Source organism: Trachurus trachurus (assembly GCF_905171665.1).
Source record: "Trachurus trachurus genome assembly, chromosome: 17".
Lineage (NCBI taxonomy): Eukaryota > Metazoa > Chordata > Actinopteri > Carangiformes > Carangidae > Trachurus > Trachurus trachurus.
In genome coordinates, this window is record NC_139900.1 from 33,465,820 (window position 1) to 33,483,964 (window position 18,145).

General features: G+C 43.4%; 2 protein-coding genes across 2 annotated transcripts; one reads left to right on the forward strand and one right to left on the reverse strand.

The window, feature by feature from the left end:
- The first annotated feature begins 265 nt into the window (after window positions 1–265).
- Window positions 266–6,028, forward strand: btbd2b (BTB (POZ) domain containing 2b). Its single transcript, XM_083992070.1, has 9 exons — window positions 266–810; window positions 947–1,066; window positions 1,264–1,420; window positions 1,867–1,972; window positions 2,057–2,254; window positions 2,390–2,582; window positions 3,677–3,764; window positions 3,864–4,010; window positions 4,105–6,028. The coding sequence occupies exons 1-9, from the start codon at window positions 290–292 to the stop codon at window positions 4,264–4,266; spliced, it is 1,692 nt and encodes a 563-aa protein (XP_083848196.1). The 5' UTR covers window positions 266–289; the 3' UTR covers window positions 4,267–6,028.
- A 300-nt stretch (window positions 6,029–6,328) lies between these two features.
- Window positions 6,329–17,295, reverse strand: LOC311001092 (elongation factor 2b). The gene is made up of 14 exons (XM_083992056.1): window positions 17,131–17,295; window positions 15,428–15,642; window positions 13,782–13,963; window positions 13,445–13,656; window positions 12,428–12,606; window positions 12,144–12,249; window positions 11,629–11,881; window positions 11,346–11,541; window positions 11,102–11,225; window positions 10,714–10,956; window positions 8,531–8,884; window positions 7,804–7,986; window positions 7,554–7,686; window positions 6,329–7,017 (listed from the first exon to the last, which is right to left on the reverse strand). The coding sequence occupies exons 1-14, from the start codon at window positions 17,131–17,133 to the stop codon at window positions 6,824–6,826; spliced, it is 2,577 nt and encodes an 858-aa protein (XP_083848182.1). The 5' UTR covers window positions 17,134–17,295; the 3' UTR covers window positions 6,329–6,823.
- Between the last annotated feature and the right edge of the window lie 850 nt (window positions 17,296–18,145).

An 18,145-nucleotide genomic window follows, 5' to 3' on the forward strand; every position in this document is an offset into this window, starting at 1 on the left:
TGTTGTATTTCTGTGACTGTTCTACAAATAATACTGTTCTCCATGGGCAAATTTAAAACAGGAGCTAAAACAGCAACGCGTTGACCTTTATTCTAAAAGGTGTGCACCTCTGGGGCACTGACACGTGTACATGTGAGAGGACAGGACAGCTGCACCTGTGCAGGTGGAGAGCCGCCTGTAGTACCAGGAGTGGCCGCCAGAGGGAAGCCAAAGGAAGCCGTGGCCGTGGAGACTACTGCATATACACAACACGATCAAGTGTGTTGTTTACGCCTACGCTAGGTTCAAGATGGCTGCTGGAGACAACAGCGGCAGGCCTCCTTGCCTTAACTTCTCCGGCCCGGGTCCTTTGGGAAACAGCCAGCCCAGTAACAGCGTCTTCTCCATGCCCGCGTCCAACGGCGGAGCGGCCGGTGCGGCGGGGGGAGCGCAGGGGCCGCCGCGGCGCCCCAACCCGCAGCTGGGGCCTGGCGGCGGAGACAGCAACGGAGCTTCGACCGGAGCTCCGTCGACTGCGCAGAACTCCCTGCAGCAGCCCGGCGCTGCGGCAGGTGCTGCGGCAGCCGGGGCCATGGCCACCCCGGCGTCCAACATGGCAGCGACCGCAGCCTCCAACGCGTCGCAGGCGGCGCCGACCGCCACTCCGGCCGCTGCGTCGGTGCTGGTGTACCGAGAGCCGGTGTACAACTGGCAGGCGACGAAGAGCACCGTCAAAGAGAGGTTCGCCTTCCTGTTCAACAACGAGGTGCTGAGTGACGTTCATTTTTTAGTGGGCAAAGGAATGGGAGTCCAGAGGATACCCGCACACAGGTGAGCGCACTAACTAACAGCGGTGTGGGTGGGCATCGTCCCAACATCCGCTGCGTAAAGGTTGTTAATGTGTAAAGTGAAGCCGCTCGACCTCTCTAATGCTGCTTGTTGTCGCTGTGGCCGCTGACATTGGCAGGTTTGTCCTGGCTGTGGGGAGCGCGGTCTTCGATGCCATGTTCAACGGGGGGATGGCGACGACCTCCACGGAGATCGAGCTCCCTGATGTGGAACCAGCTGCTTTTCTGGCCCTGCTAAAGTAATGAGGCACAGCGTGTGATGATGCAGATGTCCTGCAATCGGATGTGCATCATCATCATCATCATCATCATTGTGATATTTTACCTAGACAATAGTAATATTCGACAGTAAAATGTAGGATCAGATGATGCATCATTAATCCATCATGATTATGATTCAGGCTGTCTTTTGAATTTGTGTTATCACCACCCACAGGTTTCTCTACTCTGATGAAGTCCAGATCGGGCCTGAGACAGTGATGACCACGCTCTATACAGCTAAGAAGTATGCAGTGCCGGCCCTGGAGGCTCACTGTGTGGAGTTCCTCAAGAAGAATCTGAGAGCAGACAATGCCTTCATGCTGCTCACACAGGTGAGAGTCCCTGATCATCTTGTAATGTCTAATCAGTGCAGATTGTAGCAGCATGGTTTCATGAACACCCACACATCAATGGTTTGTGAATGCATATCACAAATCTGCACAGCAGGCCATTGGATGTCTGAGTTCATGATCTGTTTAACAGCGGGGGGAAACTGTAGTCAGTCCTGTATATGCTGAAAAACTCCGCAAGTTCTTCCACCTTGAAGATAACAACAGAGAGGCAAAAATTATTTTTTGCTGCTTCACAGGTTAAACTTCCCACTTTGGTGCATATTTGTTGGACTGCACCTCAAATTAAACTAATACAAGTTATTTCTTCATACAGTACTTTGAAATGTAGTTGTGTAGGTCCAGTTACAGCTTCACAAAACTGAAGCTGTAACTGGACCGACGTGTACAAATACATTACATTAACTGATGTTTTATTTTGTTTCCAGGCACGGTTGTTTGATGAGCCTCAGCTCGCCAGCCTTTGTTTAGAAAATATTGATAAGAACACTGGAGATGCTCTCGCTGCTGAAGGCTTTACAGACATAGACCTGGGTAAAATCTCCTCACTCAAAGAGACGTTTCCACTCCTTCGATGGCTCTTAGCTCACCATTCATTGTTGTCTCTACTTCTGTTAGATACATTGGTGGCAGTTTTGGAGCGGGACACTCTGGGTGTGAGGGAGGTGCGTTTGTTTGGAGCTGCCGTGCGTTGGGCGGATGCTGAAGCTCACAGGCAGCAGTTGCAGCCCACACCCGAGAACAAACGCAAAGTCCTGGGCAAAGCTCTCACACTCATCCGCTTCCCTCTCATGACCATCGAGGAGTTTGCTGCAGGTAAACGACCGACGCTGTTCCTTTACCTCTTATGTTTGCACTGCTCTCGCTCTTTGTTGACTCTTTCATCTCCCAAAATTCTGATCTTTGTCCGACTCTGATCTTTGTCTTTTGGTTGTGTCATCGTGCCCCCAGGTCCAGCCCAGTCCAGTATTCTTACTGACAGAGAGGTGGTAAGTCTGTTCCTGCATTTCACAGTAAACCCAAAGCCTCGTGTAGATTTCATCGACCGGCCTCGCTGCTGCCTCCGCGGGAAGGAGTGCAGCATCACACGTTTTGGACAGGTGGAAAGCCGCTGGGGCTACAGCGGGACAAGTGACCGCATACGGTGAGTAATGGGAGTGAAGAGAATTAAAAAAAAAAAATTGGCCTCAGTCTCTTTGCAGAAAAATAATTTAAATTAAGTCGGATATCATGACATATTAATTAAATGTAATCTATTATTTACAGACAAAAATGGTCTATGATTTTAGTCCGCCAAGATAATTACACTGTAGTCAGTGAAAATGAGTCAGCTCTCACAGTTTAACCCAAGAATAAGAAAATGAAATGGTACCACTCTTTCAGTACTGATTACATTTGCTGCATTTAAACATTTTTCATTTTATGCAAACCTTTATGAATTAATGATTTGGTGAGAGAGATTGATGTCAATGTATTCAGTTAAGAACTGACCATTAAAAACACAATGTGGCCAAACTTTACTTATATTACATTGGATAACAGAGGGCCAGAGATTCTAGTTTGTTAGCATTACCACAATTTTCTCCTTTGTTCACTCATTCACTACTTTATCGACTGCAGACATTGAAAAGTATTCTCTATAATAACCAGGAGATTGACTATCAGACACATATTATGATAGGCCCCTAATAGGTGTAAAGTCACAACATAGGTACGTTGCTTTTTGGGTTTGTTAACATTAAGGAGGATACATGTCTTGGACATTGCTTTTTTTTGTCAGGTAGTTGAAATATTTTAAAACGTTATATAGGGCAGAGTATATAGCAGTCCTGGTCTTGGAGGACAGTATTTCCAAAATGCGATCATGGATGAGAGTTGTAGTCTCTAAAAGATCTTTTATTTTCACAGCAGACATTTTGTCTTGTTGAAGCAGGAAAAGCAGGTGTAACTACTAACATTAATGAAGTGCTCTGCTAAATTTAAGTGCCCCAGTTTGCAAACCGGCTCGCTGTCGTACCTTACTGAGACGTTTAAAAAGCACAGTCATCATTAATGCAATTAGTTGCACACGCATGCTTTTCCTGCCATGACAAGTCAAAATGTCTAATGTGTAAAGGTCTGTTTTCTAAACAGAAAACTACTTTGGGATGGAAAATAAGATAGTGTAGGCCTACATATAGTTGTATAGCTCGGCAGCATTGCCATTGAACCCTCCACATGCTCCCTGTCTCCTCTCAGGTTCTCGGTAAATAGAAGGATATTTGTGGTTGGTTTCGGCCTTTACGGCTCCATACATGGACCCACAGACTACCAAGTCAACATACAGGTATGGACCCAGACCTTACAGAAACCTGGTTTCACTGTTGTGTTGAAGCTCCTCCTGTCCTGACCCCCCCCACCCACCCCTCCCTCTCTCTTCATGCAGATAATTCACACCGACAGTAACACGGTTCTGGGCCAGAATGACACCGGCTTCAGCTGTGACGGGTCAGCCAACACCTTCAGAGTCATGTTCAAAGAACCGGTGGAGATTCTACCCAACGTCAACTACACTGCCTGTGCTACGCTTAAGGTCTGGGAAGCGTTGACAGCAAATATCAAGAACGTATTTATTATTAACATGCGCATGCCGTGTGTATTCAGACTCTTCTTTTTCTGGCTTGCAGGGCCCAGACTCTCATTATGGGACTAAGGGAATGCGAAAGGTAACGCATGAGTCATCATCCACCGGCACAAAGACCTGTTTCACCTTCTGCTACGCAGCAGGCAACAACAACGGCACTTCCGTGGAGGACGGACAGATACCCGAGGTCATCTTCTACACATAGTCACCTCTGACATCGCATCGATCCTCCATCAAATGTGACAACCTGACATCAGCGCAGGGCCACACCTCAGCCGCCGTACTGGGGACTAATCTGTCAGACATTATTATTGACTGTTCCCTCCATATAGTGCACTACTGTTGGCCACATGGGAAGACTAATAGCTGTGAGGCGATGTAGGTCACTACATGGGGCGTAGCTTGTCATTTGAGATGCTGTCTCTCTCTTTCTTAGCGGCTTCCTTTATCCCTTTGTGTCGTAGTGATGCCAGCCTCCAAAACAGACATGACTGTAACCGTCTCCACAAGGGAAGGAGGGAGGGAGGGAGGGAGGAGCCTCTTAGATCATTCACAGTATCCATGTCCCTGCTATGAATTTTTACGGCATAAAGGCTTGACACTGAATTTTACTTGAGCTGTACGATTCCCCTTTCTCTATTCCACGGCATTAGTGCAAAGGAGAGTCGCAACTGTATGAATGTACAGTACATCAGATTTTCCAAGAAAAGATCCTCATCATTGTCCAGTACAGACCAGCATTTCCATTCAATTCCACATCAGCTGTAACTTCCATAGACTCACAGACCTCTTGGGCTTTATGAACTGTTGGCAAATTTGAACCAAACTAAAAATGACTCTTAACAATATAATCATGGTAAGCAATTTTGGGGGGTTTCTACATACAGTACAATCTGTGATTATCTTGTGTCCTTGCTTGGTAGTTGCCTATACCCAAGATACCTTGCACTTCTTGGCCTTGCATATGTTCATTTGGTAGTTCTATGGATGCACACTGACTCTTCTGATATGTTTCTTTTCAGCTTTGTTTTAAAAAGTGTGGGTGGAAGAGCTTTCCCTCTTGGTGCAGGAGTTAATGGGTTGTATATTAAAGTGGCATTTATTAACATTATATATGTAACTTGAAATAACTATTGATTAAAGAGTGAGGAAAAGGACTGTGGTGCTTGTTTATTTTTTTTAATCTAAAACAGAAATTCCTCATTTTGGGAGAACATGCTTTTTATGCTGTATTGCAGAGTTGGTGAGGATTGGTACCACCTTTAAGTCTGTCCTTTAAAAATAATGTTGGACTGAACTCAGAAGCCACTTAGTTTAGCAGAGCATAAAAATGGGGAAAGAGCCTACATACCTTGGCCAATTCAACCAATCCAATTATCAGTATCTCTCAAGTTCATGTTTTTACAGGGTCATGTCAAGAACTTTTTCTAATTGAATGAAATATGAATGAAAAAGTAAAAGTGAGCAAGAATAAATGAATTGAGGAAACCATTTAGTGGTCTTTACAGTATGGTACATTTTTGGCGAATTTACTTTAATGTGTGTAAAAAATAGTTGCAATAATTACACTGCTTGGTTTTTTGTGATACAAAGCCAAACATTACTTTACTGGATAATTTACTGGTTGCATGGTAACAGCTCCCAGCCAGACAGACATATAGTATCATGCACATTGACAGCCATGTGCTGCACTTGGACAGTAGCTGAATTGTGACATCTCTGAATGGAGCTACGATGGCCATTCTTCCCATGGATGATCAATATCGACATGAGGGGTCCTCTGTCATCCATCTTGTGGTCATATGTTGTGTAGAGGGGCTGTATTCTCTTATTTTTAGAAACACTGTAAAACTAATCAAAAATGATTCTATCATCTGAGAGTTATTTTCTCTAATAACCCACTGTTTACTTCAAAAAATGTACAGAAAAAGTGAAAAACACCCATCATTATTAAAAGTTAAACATGTTGTAAGTCCTTGATTTGTCCGACCAACAGTACAGTACTAAACTTGACATGCAAGAATCACATTTTTGAGTGTTTTCCTCAAAAAGAAAAAAAGGATGCCTATTGACTTTCTGTCAGGTGACTAATCAATTAATTGGCTAATCATTTAGCACTAGAGTCCCAACTAAATTGTTGCCCCAGGGCCTCATGGGAGATACATCTGGTAATTATCTTATCTAACAAGTCTAATGGTGTAGTTCCCCAAACAAATGCTTCAGTTCGTACCTGCTGACTGGAGCAATGACAGAAGTTCAGGAGCCACTTTTCATCATTAGTTGAATGTTTTTAATTCATTACATCCACTGAACAAATGTCCAATCCAGCGAGTTTTGACTTCTGTAACACTTTATTGTGGTTTCCATGGTTTTTATCTGGCCATGTTCCATTTAAATACGCATTATTGCAGCAGTATCACAGTGCACTGTACAGGCCCATCCTGGCAGATGAGTGGGGTGAAAAGAGGAATAGAAGAAACAAGAAATTGATAATACAACTGCTTTGATCCAATTGTTCCCCAAAACCCTTGGCCCTAGGCACTTGGTGTACTGTAGCTGTGAAATGAAAAAAAGCATTACTGCTTCCACTAGCCTACAACAAAAGCATAAGCTTCGTTTCTGCTCGGGACTCAAAGTCAAAACAATTTGTGCAATGTACCTTTAAGCCTGTGCAAAGATTTTAAAGTGCCCACGGGATAGGGTTTAGAGATTGATTTGGTTTTTTTTGTTTGGTTGGGTTTTTTTTAATCCAAGCTCAGTGTTTACAGTTTGTCCAAGTAGTTGTCGAGTGCAGGAATGCCCTCCTTCAGACCTTTGCGCTTCCTAATTTCTGCAACAACTTGGAAAGGTCTGGTGGTGGCGTCGCTGGGGTCTCCCTGGAGAATCTGCCAGTGGTCGAAGACGCACTGAGGGAAGGCCTGGCCTCCAGTATTACTGCGCAGGTCAGCCGTGAACCCTGGAGGAAACGAGTACAGATATAAATAGCACTGTTTCAAATTGTAGAACATCTTTCTCTGCCAAGAATGTGACTCTGATGCACATGCAGTTGGGATTGCTTCACACTTTCATAACTATTGGTTACTTGCTGGAAAGTCAAAATGAGAACTGAGTATGTGTAAACAGGTTTTATAATATGTGTAGTGGTGTAGAGCTGAGATCTTAAAATCATTTAGCTATGTGTATAATATGATGTTTGTGTATAATGATAAGACACACTGATATGGATCCTCACAGACACCCCAATGATCCAACTGAATCTTAACACCTTTTTTCCAGTTTTTCCTTCACTGACTGATATTTGACTCATGAAGCCTTCCCATAAGCCTGCTCTGCTAAAATGACTAACAAAAAACAGATAAACAGATTTTTTTCTGCTCCTTTGGGTCAAATTACTTAATCCTAAACCTAAACCTAATCTAAAAGGTTAATTTATTATGAAAGTAAGAGTTTGATCCCACGATAAAAGATACACACACTGAGCCACACACTCACCGAAGGACTCGTTGACAGGCAGGAAGGCTTTCACCACAAACATAGGGGTTCCCATCACTTGGGATTCCTCAAACACGTGACCTCGTTTCCTGTTCAACACACCATAGATTCCACCCACCACCTGCTCGGGGCACTGTGTGTAGACAAAAAGACACAGCAGTCAAGACACGGGGACTGTTGACGAGCACCAATAACTGAATATCGAGTATTTACAGAGATTCACGGAGGCGAGAGGCGCCTCTTTACGTACCTGGATCTCCACCAGGTAGACGGGCTCCATGAGACGTGGCTGAGCTGTGAGCTGGGCGGCGTACAGAACCCTACGAGCTGTGGGAATAATCTGTCCTCCGCCGCGGTGGATGGCGTCCGCGTGCAGCGTCACGTCATGAATGTCGAAGCGAATTGCGCGCATGTTCTCCTCACACAGAACACCCTGCGACATAAAGACAGATAATATCACAGATGAATCCGATTCCACACAGCCTTTAAACCTAAACCTCTAACTGGAGTCGAGAGTAATTGTCAGGTCGCTCTGCACCTAGGGATGGTGGTGGCCAAGAAACTTATTCTCTTAACTTGGAAGTCTACCACTCCTCCCACCTTCGCTCATTGGTTCAGCGAGATGTTATCGGTTATTCAAATGGAAAGACTGCGCCTGCACAAACCCAATGAACAGAACAGATTCGAGAGAATTTGGGGACCCTTCCTGACCCAATGTCAGGTGTGATACCTGACTTAAACTTTCACATGGTACTTGCTTTACTTTAACAACTGCAACTATGTTTTTCTTTCTCTGAGTCTATTTATGTAAAAGGTAAATTTATAAATGTCTGGCAGCCCCTTTTTTCTTTTTCTTTTCTTCTGTTTTCTTTTATGTGTGACTGTTCCTTTACTGTGTTATGTTTTGTACAGTTTTGTAAAGTTAAAAACTGTAAATAAAGTATTAAAAAAAAAAAAAAAGAGTAATTGTCGCCCACCTCTTTAGTCGCCCACTGGAAACCGGCCACAACGCTATCCTTGATCTCGTTGAGGTACTGGACTCCCTTCGTCATGTCCGTCAGCAGGTTGGGCCCGCTTCCGTCCGGACCGAAGCACCAGATCTTCCTGGCTTCTGTCACCTCCCACTCGTACTTGTCCGCGAGGTAGCGGGCACGAGCCTTAAGCTCCTGTCGAGCGGTGACGTCCCCCTTCTCGATGTCTTCAGCCAGGCCGTCGGGGAAGGGGCGGCACTTCATGAAGAGACGATTGTGCTTGTTGGGGGACTTGGACAGACACATCTGGTTCGACTCCTCTGCCACTGTCTCTCTGTAGGATACGACTGGATCTGATTTCTAGAAAGAGACAACAGGAGAGTCAATCAGAAGTGAGGATGTGGGTGAAAATGTCCTTCCTCATATCAAATATTTATACATTTTTTATGGCACGAGTGCAGCCAAGAGAATTTGAGGCGTTTTTGTACTTAAAGCAGAAGTAAGTGATATATTTGTGTTAATATAAGTCTTAAATAGTTATATCTTCCGACAGCAATCACTTACATAGAGTGTTTGGACTGAAACACGGGTCTGTCAGTCCCTCTGCTCTGCTCTGAGCCGAGGAGAAAACATTTATCGTATCCTACAGTTTTTATCCAATGAGGAGAGAGAACGGCATGCAGGGCTGTGTGTGCAGCCAAGGGACGCCGTGAATGTGGCGACGTAGGGACGAGGACTGTTATGGTGCGTTCAAGGAAACTCGTATTTTTCAGACCGTGAAGTGGTACCAGTTCGATCTGGTACGAGTTCACCGGTCGGAAGTTACGAGTGGCCGTTATAGTGACTTTCACCGGTAAAACAGGTCGGAAAAACACGAGTGGGTTGCCTGGAACGCTACAAAGTCGTAAGTTGTGACTTGAAGCTGTAATTTACGGTTTCAAAAGCCTGCCTGGAACGCAGCATTAGCCCAAACGACCGGATCACTCACTTCTGCTTTAAGTAAAGCAATGAGACTGGATCTGTTCGGACTCCTGCTCTTTTATATGGACGTATTCATTTAAATGCAATAAGGAGTTTTCACTAACAACATTGTTGCTCGGTTCATGTTACTTTCAGTTTGTCTTTGTATGTATGAATGTGTTTGTATATGTTTTTATATGTATATGACTATATAGAGAGATAAAGATTAGTAATCATATGTTAGAATAAATCTATATGTATATAAATATAATAATATATTAGAATAAATCCAGTTAAATAACTCATAAATTAACTTACTGTATATATTATAATGACTAGATAACTTGATAGATAAATTCAAGTAATAATGACTAGATAACAAACAAATAAACAAACAAAACAAAACAAAACAAAAAAATCTAATTACCTTTATTTTTCAATTATTTTCTTTTATTTTTTTATTATATATATATATATATATATATATATATATATATATATATATATATATATATATATATATATATATATATATATATATATATTTCTTTTTTTGTTCATATGTTGTTTTTGCTAAGTTTTTATATGTTATGTCTGTCCATTTCTGTATTATGTTTTATTTCTTTTAACATGTCCGAAATAAACTTAAACTAACTAACTAACTAACTAACTAACTAACTAACTAACTAACATCCAAATATCTGTCTTTTTCACTTAAAGCTCCAAGTAAACTCTGCGGCTTGGTCGGAAATTTCAATACAATACTCCGTCAGGTCCCTTTATGAACCTCTGCCGAGCACCCCCTACACACACAGACACACACACACACGTGCAGGCACACACACACACAAAGTAGCCATAAAAGCACCCACAGAACCCAATGTGTGTGTCTGTGTGTGTGTGGACGGAGGGAGGGGGGTTGACAGAGGTGAAAAGAGGGAGCTGACTGTGTGTCATCTTGAAATTTCTGACCAAGTCGCAGACTTTACTTTCACTTTCGTCAGTTTACTACGATGCTGCTACCTGACTGGTGGAGAATATTCGGTCGCGGTGGATTTTGGTAAATACGATTACAGGCTGTAGGTGGAGCCAGAGGAGTTGGATTAAAATGACCTAAATTACCCATTTAATGTCCGACTATTAGAATATAGTGACAGTTCCAGCAAATATGATATTTTTACTTCAGCACCTCTTCACAACACCTCTGCAGCTCTGTCCTGCTCGCTCACCTTCAGTGGAATGCAGGCGTGGTCCTCCTCCAGGTCTTTCAGGCAGATCTCCAGGTGCAGCTCTCCTGCTCCAGCGACGATGTGCTCCCCGGACTCCTCGATGATGCACTGCACCATGGGGTCGGACTTGGCCAGGCGCTTCAGACCCTCCACCAGCTTGGGCAGGTCAGCGGGGTTCTTGGCCTCAACGGCGACTCTGACCACGGGGCTCACGCTGAACTTCATCACCCTCATGTTGTGGGCCTGAGGACAGGAGGCAACAAATGACACGCCGGCGGTTTATGTTGTTGCAGCAGGATGAGTTGTTCCAACAGCGTGAATAATTAATGCATCGCTGTGTATAAAGCTACAGGATCAGTTCATACAGGAGATATAAACAACACACTACCTGTTCAAAGGTGGTAATGGTCCCTGTTTTAACAAGGAACTGGTCCACCCCAACAAGACCTACGATGTTGCCACATGGGACGTCTTCAATGGGCTCCACATACCGGCCCATCATCAGAATGGTCCTGGATGAAAGAGGAGAGGGATGTTTTGAAAAAAAACAAAAAAAAACGTTGCCAACAAATCCCAGAAAACACAAGGGGCAGTAGAAAAGCCCTGGTCTCTGTACTGTCAAACTGTCTCACCTCTGGATGGGTTTAACATAGAGGTCCTCTTTCTTCCCAGGTGTGAAGTTTGGCCCCATGATGCGCACCTTCAAGCCAGTGGACACACATCCAGAGAACACGCGGCCAAAGGCGTAGAAACGACCCTTATCGCTGGTTGGCACCATCTTGGAAATGTACATAATCAGAGGAGCCTTGGGATCACAGTTCTTAATACCTGAGCAGAAGAGAAGATAGTATGTTTCAAAATCAAGTCAAGGGATCATCAGGTTTGCTCGTCGGTGAAAGACGTTCTACTACTGACCCATGGCAGCCTCGTCGTCCCCGGGCCCCTCGTAGAGGAGCTCACAGCGGTATTTCTGTGCAGTGACGGGGGAGGGCAGGTGGATGGTGATCATCTGGAGCAGGGCCTCTCCAGCGGGCAGCCAGCGACGCATCACAGCCTTCAGCAGAGGCTTCCCCTCCTTCTCCTTGTCCTCCGAGTCCAGCTTGACGTCAAGCTTTTCGATGAGTTTTGCTGTCTCGTCCTTCTTGAAATTCATAATGGCATCAAACACCTAAGAGGAGAGAGAGAGAGAGCAAAGAAATAAGACATAATTTTTCATCCTTTACTGGTCAGAATCTCTATTCATATGATATTTTTAACGTTTTATCCACTTGCCATCCTCTGAAGTGTAATTTTCTATGCTACCAAAGGGCATTAAGGTCATAAATGAATTAATTTGGAGCCATATAGATATACAGAATATGTAAATTTACATTATTCATCACATAAATTAGTTTCAAACTGCAGGGTCGTCTGAGAGCATTTTCAATTACCTTAAAGATGGGGTCCAAAACAAGCTGGGAAAAGGTGCGAGGAAGTTTCTGACCATCTGGACCTGTGGGGGACTTGCTGAACTTGCCGACACTTGGATCAAAATATCTGGAAGATACAATTTTTAATTAAAACATGACATATAAATATCAAGTTGACATTAATTTTCCACTGAACATCCTTAAGGTGCAAGAACATTTTAAAGAACAACATCACTGAAGCAACCAGAGAGGACGCGCTGCTTCAAAGCCTGATGTTAGCTCACGGTCTTATGTTTCATGTTTACCTGTCTCCCCACAGTTTCTTCATCATGTCCTCCACTTTCTTACACCTCTCTGCTGATCCCAGCTGAGAGTCGCCTTTAGCAGTGAACTTAGCCACATACATCTCGGCGAACTGCTTTAAGGTGAAAGCCCAGCCGTGGAGGCCAGAGCCAAAGCCAACTGTACCGATAACAGGGTCGATCTGAGAGAATGGAAAAGTGTTATTACTGTAGTACACACAAATAAAACATCTGTTTTCAAGCTATTTTAGTGTGTATTTGTGGTACCCTGAGCGCTTGCTTCTGCAACGAGAGTCTTATCACATCTATGCTTTAAATACTCTGTCGCCTAATGGTTTAAACGAAGAGTTTGACATTAAACCATTCCTTTAAAGGGTTTTTGATAGCTATTCTCTGGTAACATTTCGATTGCTGTAACTGTTCTTCTATAATGTCGAAATAGTTTTTTATAAAAAATATATATTTTTCTATATCTTTCTACATATTTTTTCTATTGATCTTCTCTATATTAGCGTACATATATTTTTTGTATCTCTTGTTACTGATTGCCTCGTATTTAGTATCTGATAATGTTTTGGTTATGTGTAGGCTATATGTGGGTCTCATCTCATTATGTGTTTTGTAATCGCACAGATTTTTGATGTACACAATCCATGATGTCTTTTGATGTTTTAAGTGTTTCAGGCCTGCTACTTCAAACCGTGACCTGTCCATGGATTGTTATGGATATGTAAACATGTGTTGATGTAACGACTGTGATTATGTTGGGAGGGTAACAGGTGCCATTGATTATTGGTAACCTCCCCCTATTTAAGTGCCCCACCCCCCTACACATCAGATGACCTGATGAAGACCCAAGTGGTCGAAACGTTGTCCTTATAATACATTTTTGGGAGCTTGATTATAGCAGTTGTGCGGACATCGTTTGTTTTTTTCCTCTTGTTAGTTTTTGTCCTGCACCTGCCTGCACTGTCTTGGATGTGCGTGCACTGTCCTTCCTTGCTATTTGTGGTACCCTACCATGATGTTCCCCATGGGTCCTCCCTCATCCTCTCCATAGGTGGAGATAATGACGTTGACATTCTCCACGATACGCTGGAAGGTTTGGAAGAGCTCATCTGGCTCCAGCTGAAGCTCAAGCAGAGCACGGTCCATCTTGTTCATCATCAGAACGGGTTTGATGCGCTCGGCGATGGCCTGTCGCAGCACTGTCTCAGTCTGCACGCACACACCTGGCAGAGGAAACAAACAGGTGAATCTAGGTGAAAAGCATGTGTGTGTGTGTGTGTGTGTGTGTGTGTGCGTGCTGGTTGGGCGGGATGGGAAGGCAAAGATGCGAGACGGTATGTAACTTTACCAGAGACGCAGTCCACCACCACCATGGCTCCATCAGTTACCCTGAGGGCAGCAGTGACCTCAGAGGAGAAGTCGACGTGACCCGGAGAATCAATCAGGTTGATGAGGAAGCCGTTTCCGTCTTTACTCTGCTTGATGAACGTCAAGTCGTTCTCTCCAAGCTCGTAGTACATGGAGATGGCCCTGAGCGACGGACAGGGAACAGTCAGAGTCAGGGGGCATAATCTCTGTCCACCTACCACCTCATCTAACTAATAAATGCGAAGGAATATATTTCTACAGCGAATCATCACAGTATTGGACTTGAGACACTTTAACAATTTAATTCTTATCTATGCTAATCAGTTACAATACTGGCAAATTTACTGGCTTCAGACAGAAACATCATGAGGGAATTTTTTTTAATGAAAAGAATCCTCTCCACATATTTGAAAACTGATATCTAAATAAATCAACATATTGAAGCAGAAGTAAGCGGGATGTTTGTGTTAATATAAGTCTTAAATAGTTATATCTTCCGACAGCAATCACTTCTATAGAGTGTTTGGTCTGAAACACGGGTCTGTCAGTCACTCTACTCTGCTGTAAGCCGAGGAGAAAACTTTCCTTGTATCCTACAACCTTTATCCAATGAGGAGAGAGAACGGCATAAAGGGGCGGTCCTCTCTGTGTGTGCAGCCAAGGGATGCGCGTGAATGTGGTGACGTAGGGACGAGGGCGGGGACTGCTAACTCCATCGGCTGACAGGAAGTTAGCCAAAACGACCGGATCGCTTACTTCTGCTTTAAAAGATGCCATTTAAAAATGGCTAAATTAAGGGACAAACATGTTGTACTGCTGTTCTTAATGGTTGCTCTATTCACTAGACAGGAAATAGAATTAAACAAATAACATGAAAACATAAAAAATATTGTGACCTAGTATCAATGGATAATTTGATGGTCGTGAAAAAGCTCAAATATATTTCTGTCAGATCAAAAACTCTGAAGGCATTTCAGCATTTCATATTACTTTGCTGTCGTTGTTCTTATCAGGGAGTGATTGGACCTGTTTTCTCAGTGAGGGACGGTGTCTGAACACGCCAATTTGTGCTCAAGTTAAAATAGTTTGGTTATTTCACATGAGAGATTTCGGTCTGTGCTCTTCTCTCTCAGTAGACGTGAGCAGGGATTTGGGTGAAGAAAAAGTGATGTTACATATTTTAAAGCCAGGAAGAATACAGAGACTCACGCACACTGTTATACTTTATTACTTTATTACAATGTACGGGACTCTCTATATTCTTCACTTTTGCGGATCTACCTGTCCATCTCCTATACGCACCAAATTGATGTGCGAAATATTTTCTATTTTTGAATCACAACTTATTTTCATGCTCCAATGAGGATTTAAAAATCTGAATCTAAATGGCAGTTGTGGGCTTGTTACCTCCTGTTGTCAATCAGTCTGATGAAACCAACCCACAGTCCTGATAAAGGAGATCAGGCTTAATATCTAAGCATGTTTATCTTCACCACCAGCCCCAAGAAGTTAACTTTAATTGTGGCACACTGACTCCTGCTTGAGACTTCCACCTTGGTGTTCATCTTTAATAGTTTGCACAAGAACACAGAGCCATTACTGAGCCCTCTCTCCTGAACCACATACGTTGATTTGATGGTGATGCAGCGCTCCTGCTCGTCTTTGCGTGTGTCTGTGAAACGGGTCTCTCCGGCACGGGACGAAGCAATGATCCCCGCCTTGGACACCAGGGAGTCTGTGAGCGTGGACTTCCCATGGTCCACGTGGGCGATCACAGACATGTTCCTGATGTTGGACTTCTTGTCCATGATGGCACGGATCTGATCCACTGTGAAGTTCACCTGATGGGAAGGGAGGGGGTCGGGGAGAGGGGGGGTTAAATTTCATCCACTTACAACCAGCAGGGTCTCATCGTATTCATTATGTCTATTTATTTAAGGCCACTCTGCAGCCATTCCAAGTTGAGTTAAATAAAGAAACCCGTTTGAAACTGAATCCACCGGCCTGACCAGGAGGAGTGTGGGCACCAGATAAAGACTTTACCTCCTGGTTTCTAACCAAGCAACAAGATCAGGAATTAATGAGTCATCACTCACATGCTGCAGCTGAATGGACCAAGCTGAACCATTTCACAATCACAAGGGAACAGAATCTGTGCATTTTGGGCCTTAACTTACTCTCAAAACATGAATATAGACATTAAACTGAAATGTTCATAAAATAGTCAATACAAATATTTTAATTCCTAATTGAAGACAACAAATATATGCACTATATGTTGCTCAATCTGCACTTAAATGTATGATTAAGGGGTAAAACCAGTTACTAACACCAATTTATAATTTGATATGTAACAGGGTTAGCCCCATATAGGATCATAAGATAAAAGTGAGGCCTAAAATGAAAGGGAAGTGTTAATCAATCAAGGGAAGATTAAAACATTTCTTTTGTTCAATTAGGCCTTTGGTGATATGTTTGGTTGAAAATATATTTAGAATATATCATAGGCCAATGTGGGCTTTAGTATAGGCTTACCTCTTATGAAATACGCACTAATATGGAAGAAGAACATTGATCCAGTGTTATTTAACATAATTCTAGCAGATTAAATTCATAAATATTATGGAAATATCAAATATTTAATGCCCAGGTATTCACTGACCTAACCAAACCCACTGATATCACGGAGAATAGACAATTTTAAACAATTTTTAGGTCATCCACCGGTGTGAGCCCTGTAATGAAATGCGCTGCAGCTCTCTGTCGGTGACGTCTTTTTGTAGGCCCATGTGCAATTACATATTTTGTCGCCTCTCTTATGAAATAAGAGTGACGCAGTCCCATTTAATTCAATGTCCGGCCACGGTTTATAGTAAGAAAAAAGAAGTTATCGCATTGACATTAAGACATGTGTGGACCATGTGCTGTCCTTATCACATAATATGAACATGATATTTGTGCAGTGACGCTCCGGCAGCTTGATATTAAAGGCTTTGCTATGAACGTCACAGGGAGGCAGAGCGGCCCGTGCGCTGAAGGCCACAGCCCTGCTTTATCAGCTGCTGCCGCTGCTGCGTATGTTGGACCAGATAACACACAGAGCCCTCATCCGATCACCTAACACCGGGCATGACACCGGGCATCGGCATCCATTTCACAGAAACACACACACACACACTCTCACACACACCTGACAGGCTGGCTACAGCTTGTTGCGCTGAAACGGTTATGACTGGACATGAAGGTTATTCGGCGGAGCGACTGACAGCCCGGCTTTCCTCTCATACACACCGGTTAAATACACAACCATTAGAGCAGCATCGACTCACCATTTTGCCTGCAGGTCGTGGTTCGTATGAGACTGGTTATTGCTGTAGACACTGCCTCTGAGGACAGGCAGTCCCGCTGGCGACAGGAGAGACGCTGCTGCTGCTGCTGCTGCTGCCGTGAAGTGGCGCAGGAAAGAATGAGCAGCAGCAGGGGGCGCTGCTGAGCCACAGCCTGGTCCCAGATCAGATTTGAGCCACAGCCTGGTCCCAGATCAGATTTCTACTGCTGTGTGTCCTCACTGCCAAGTCTCTATTTGTTGGGGTTATATTAGTGTGTTTGAGTGTTAAAGAAAAGAAAGACTTCTGTCTTCTTGATCATAAATGATCCTATATGAATCTGAATGACATTTTCTCTGTTTATTTATTTATTTTGCCACATGACGTCCTAAAAAAAAAAAAAGGAAAAGTTGAGAAAGGGGGGCAGTTTATGTTAATAATTGCTAAAAAAAAAAAAAAAAAGAAGAAGAAGAAAAAAAAAGATAATAATAGGAGTAATAAGTTCAGAATCAGGGGGCAGTAGGTGGTTTGTATTCACAGATCCACACTCTGCAGCTCCAGAGGCAGAAATATCTGCAGCAAGTGTGAGAGGGAGAAAAATACACAAAACTCACAGGAGAGAGGAGATGCTGAGTTAGTAGCATGCATTAATGAGAAATGAATGCCTACAAATGTAGAGCGAGAGGAGGCTCATGTGAAGTCCCCTGACAGCCTCCGCATAGCAGTAAAACAAAGGGTAAAACTTGTAGACTTGTAGAAATTCGAGGAGCCACAAGTAGATATGCATGAGTGTGAAGAGTTCATTAAGATAGGGGGTAAGGATTATAAATTTTAATTTTAATTTTAATTTTACATGGAGCCAGTACAGAGAAGACAACTCAGGGGAGATGTCATCTATCTTGATTTCTTTCCCTATAGTTTCTGTGCTCACATTGCAGCATTTTGTCTGTAGAGACTTGTTAGGGCTGCCTGATAGTGAGGAAATTCAATAACCCAGCCTGTAGAAAATAACAACATG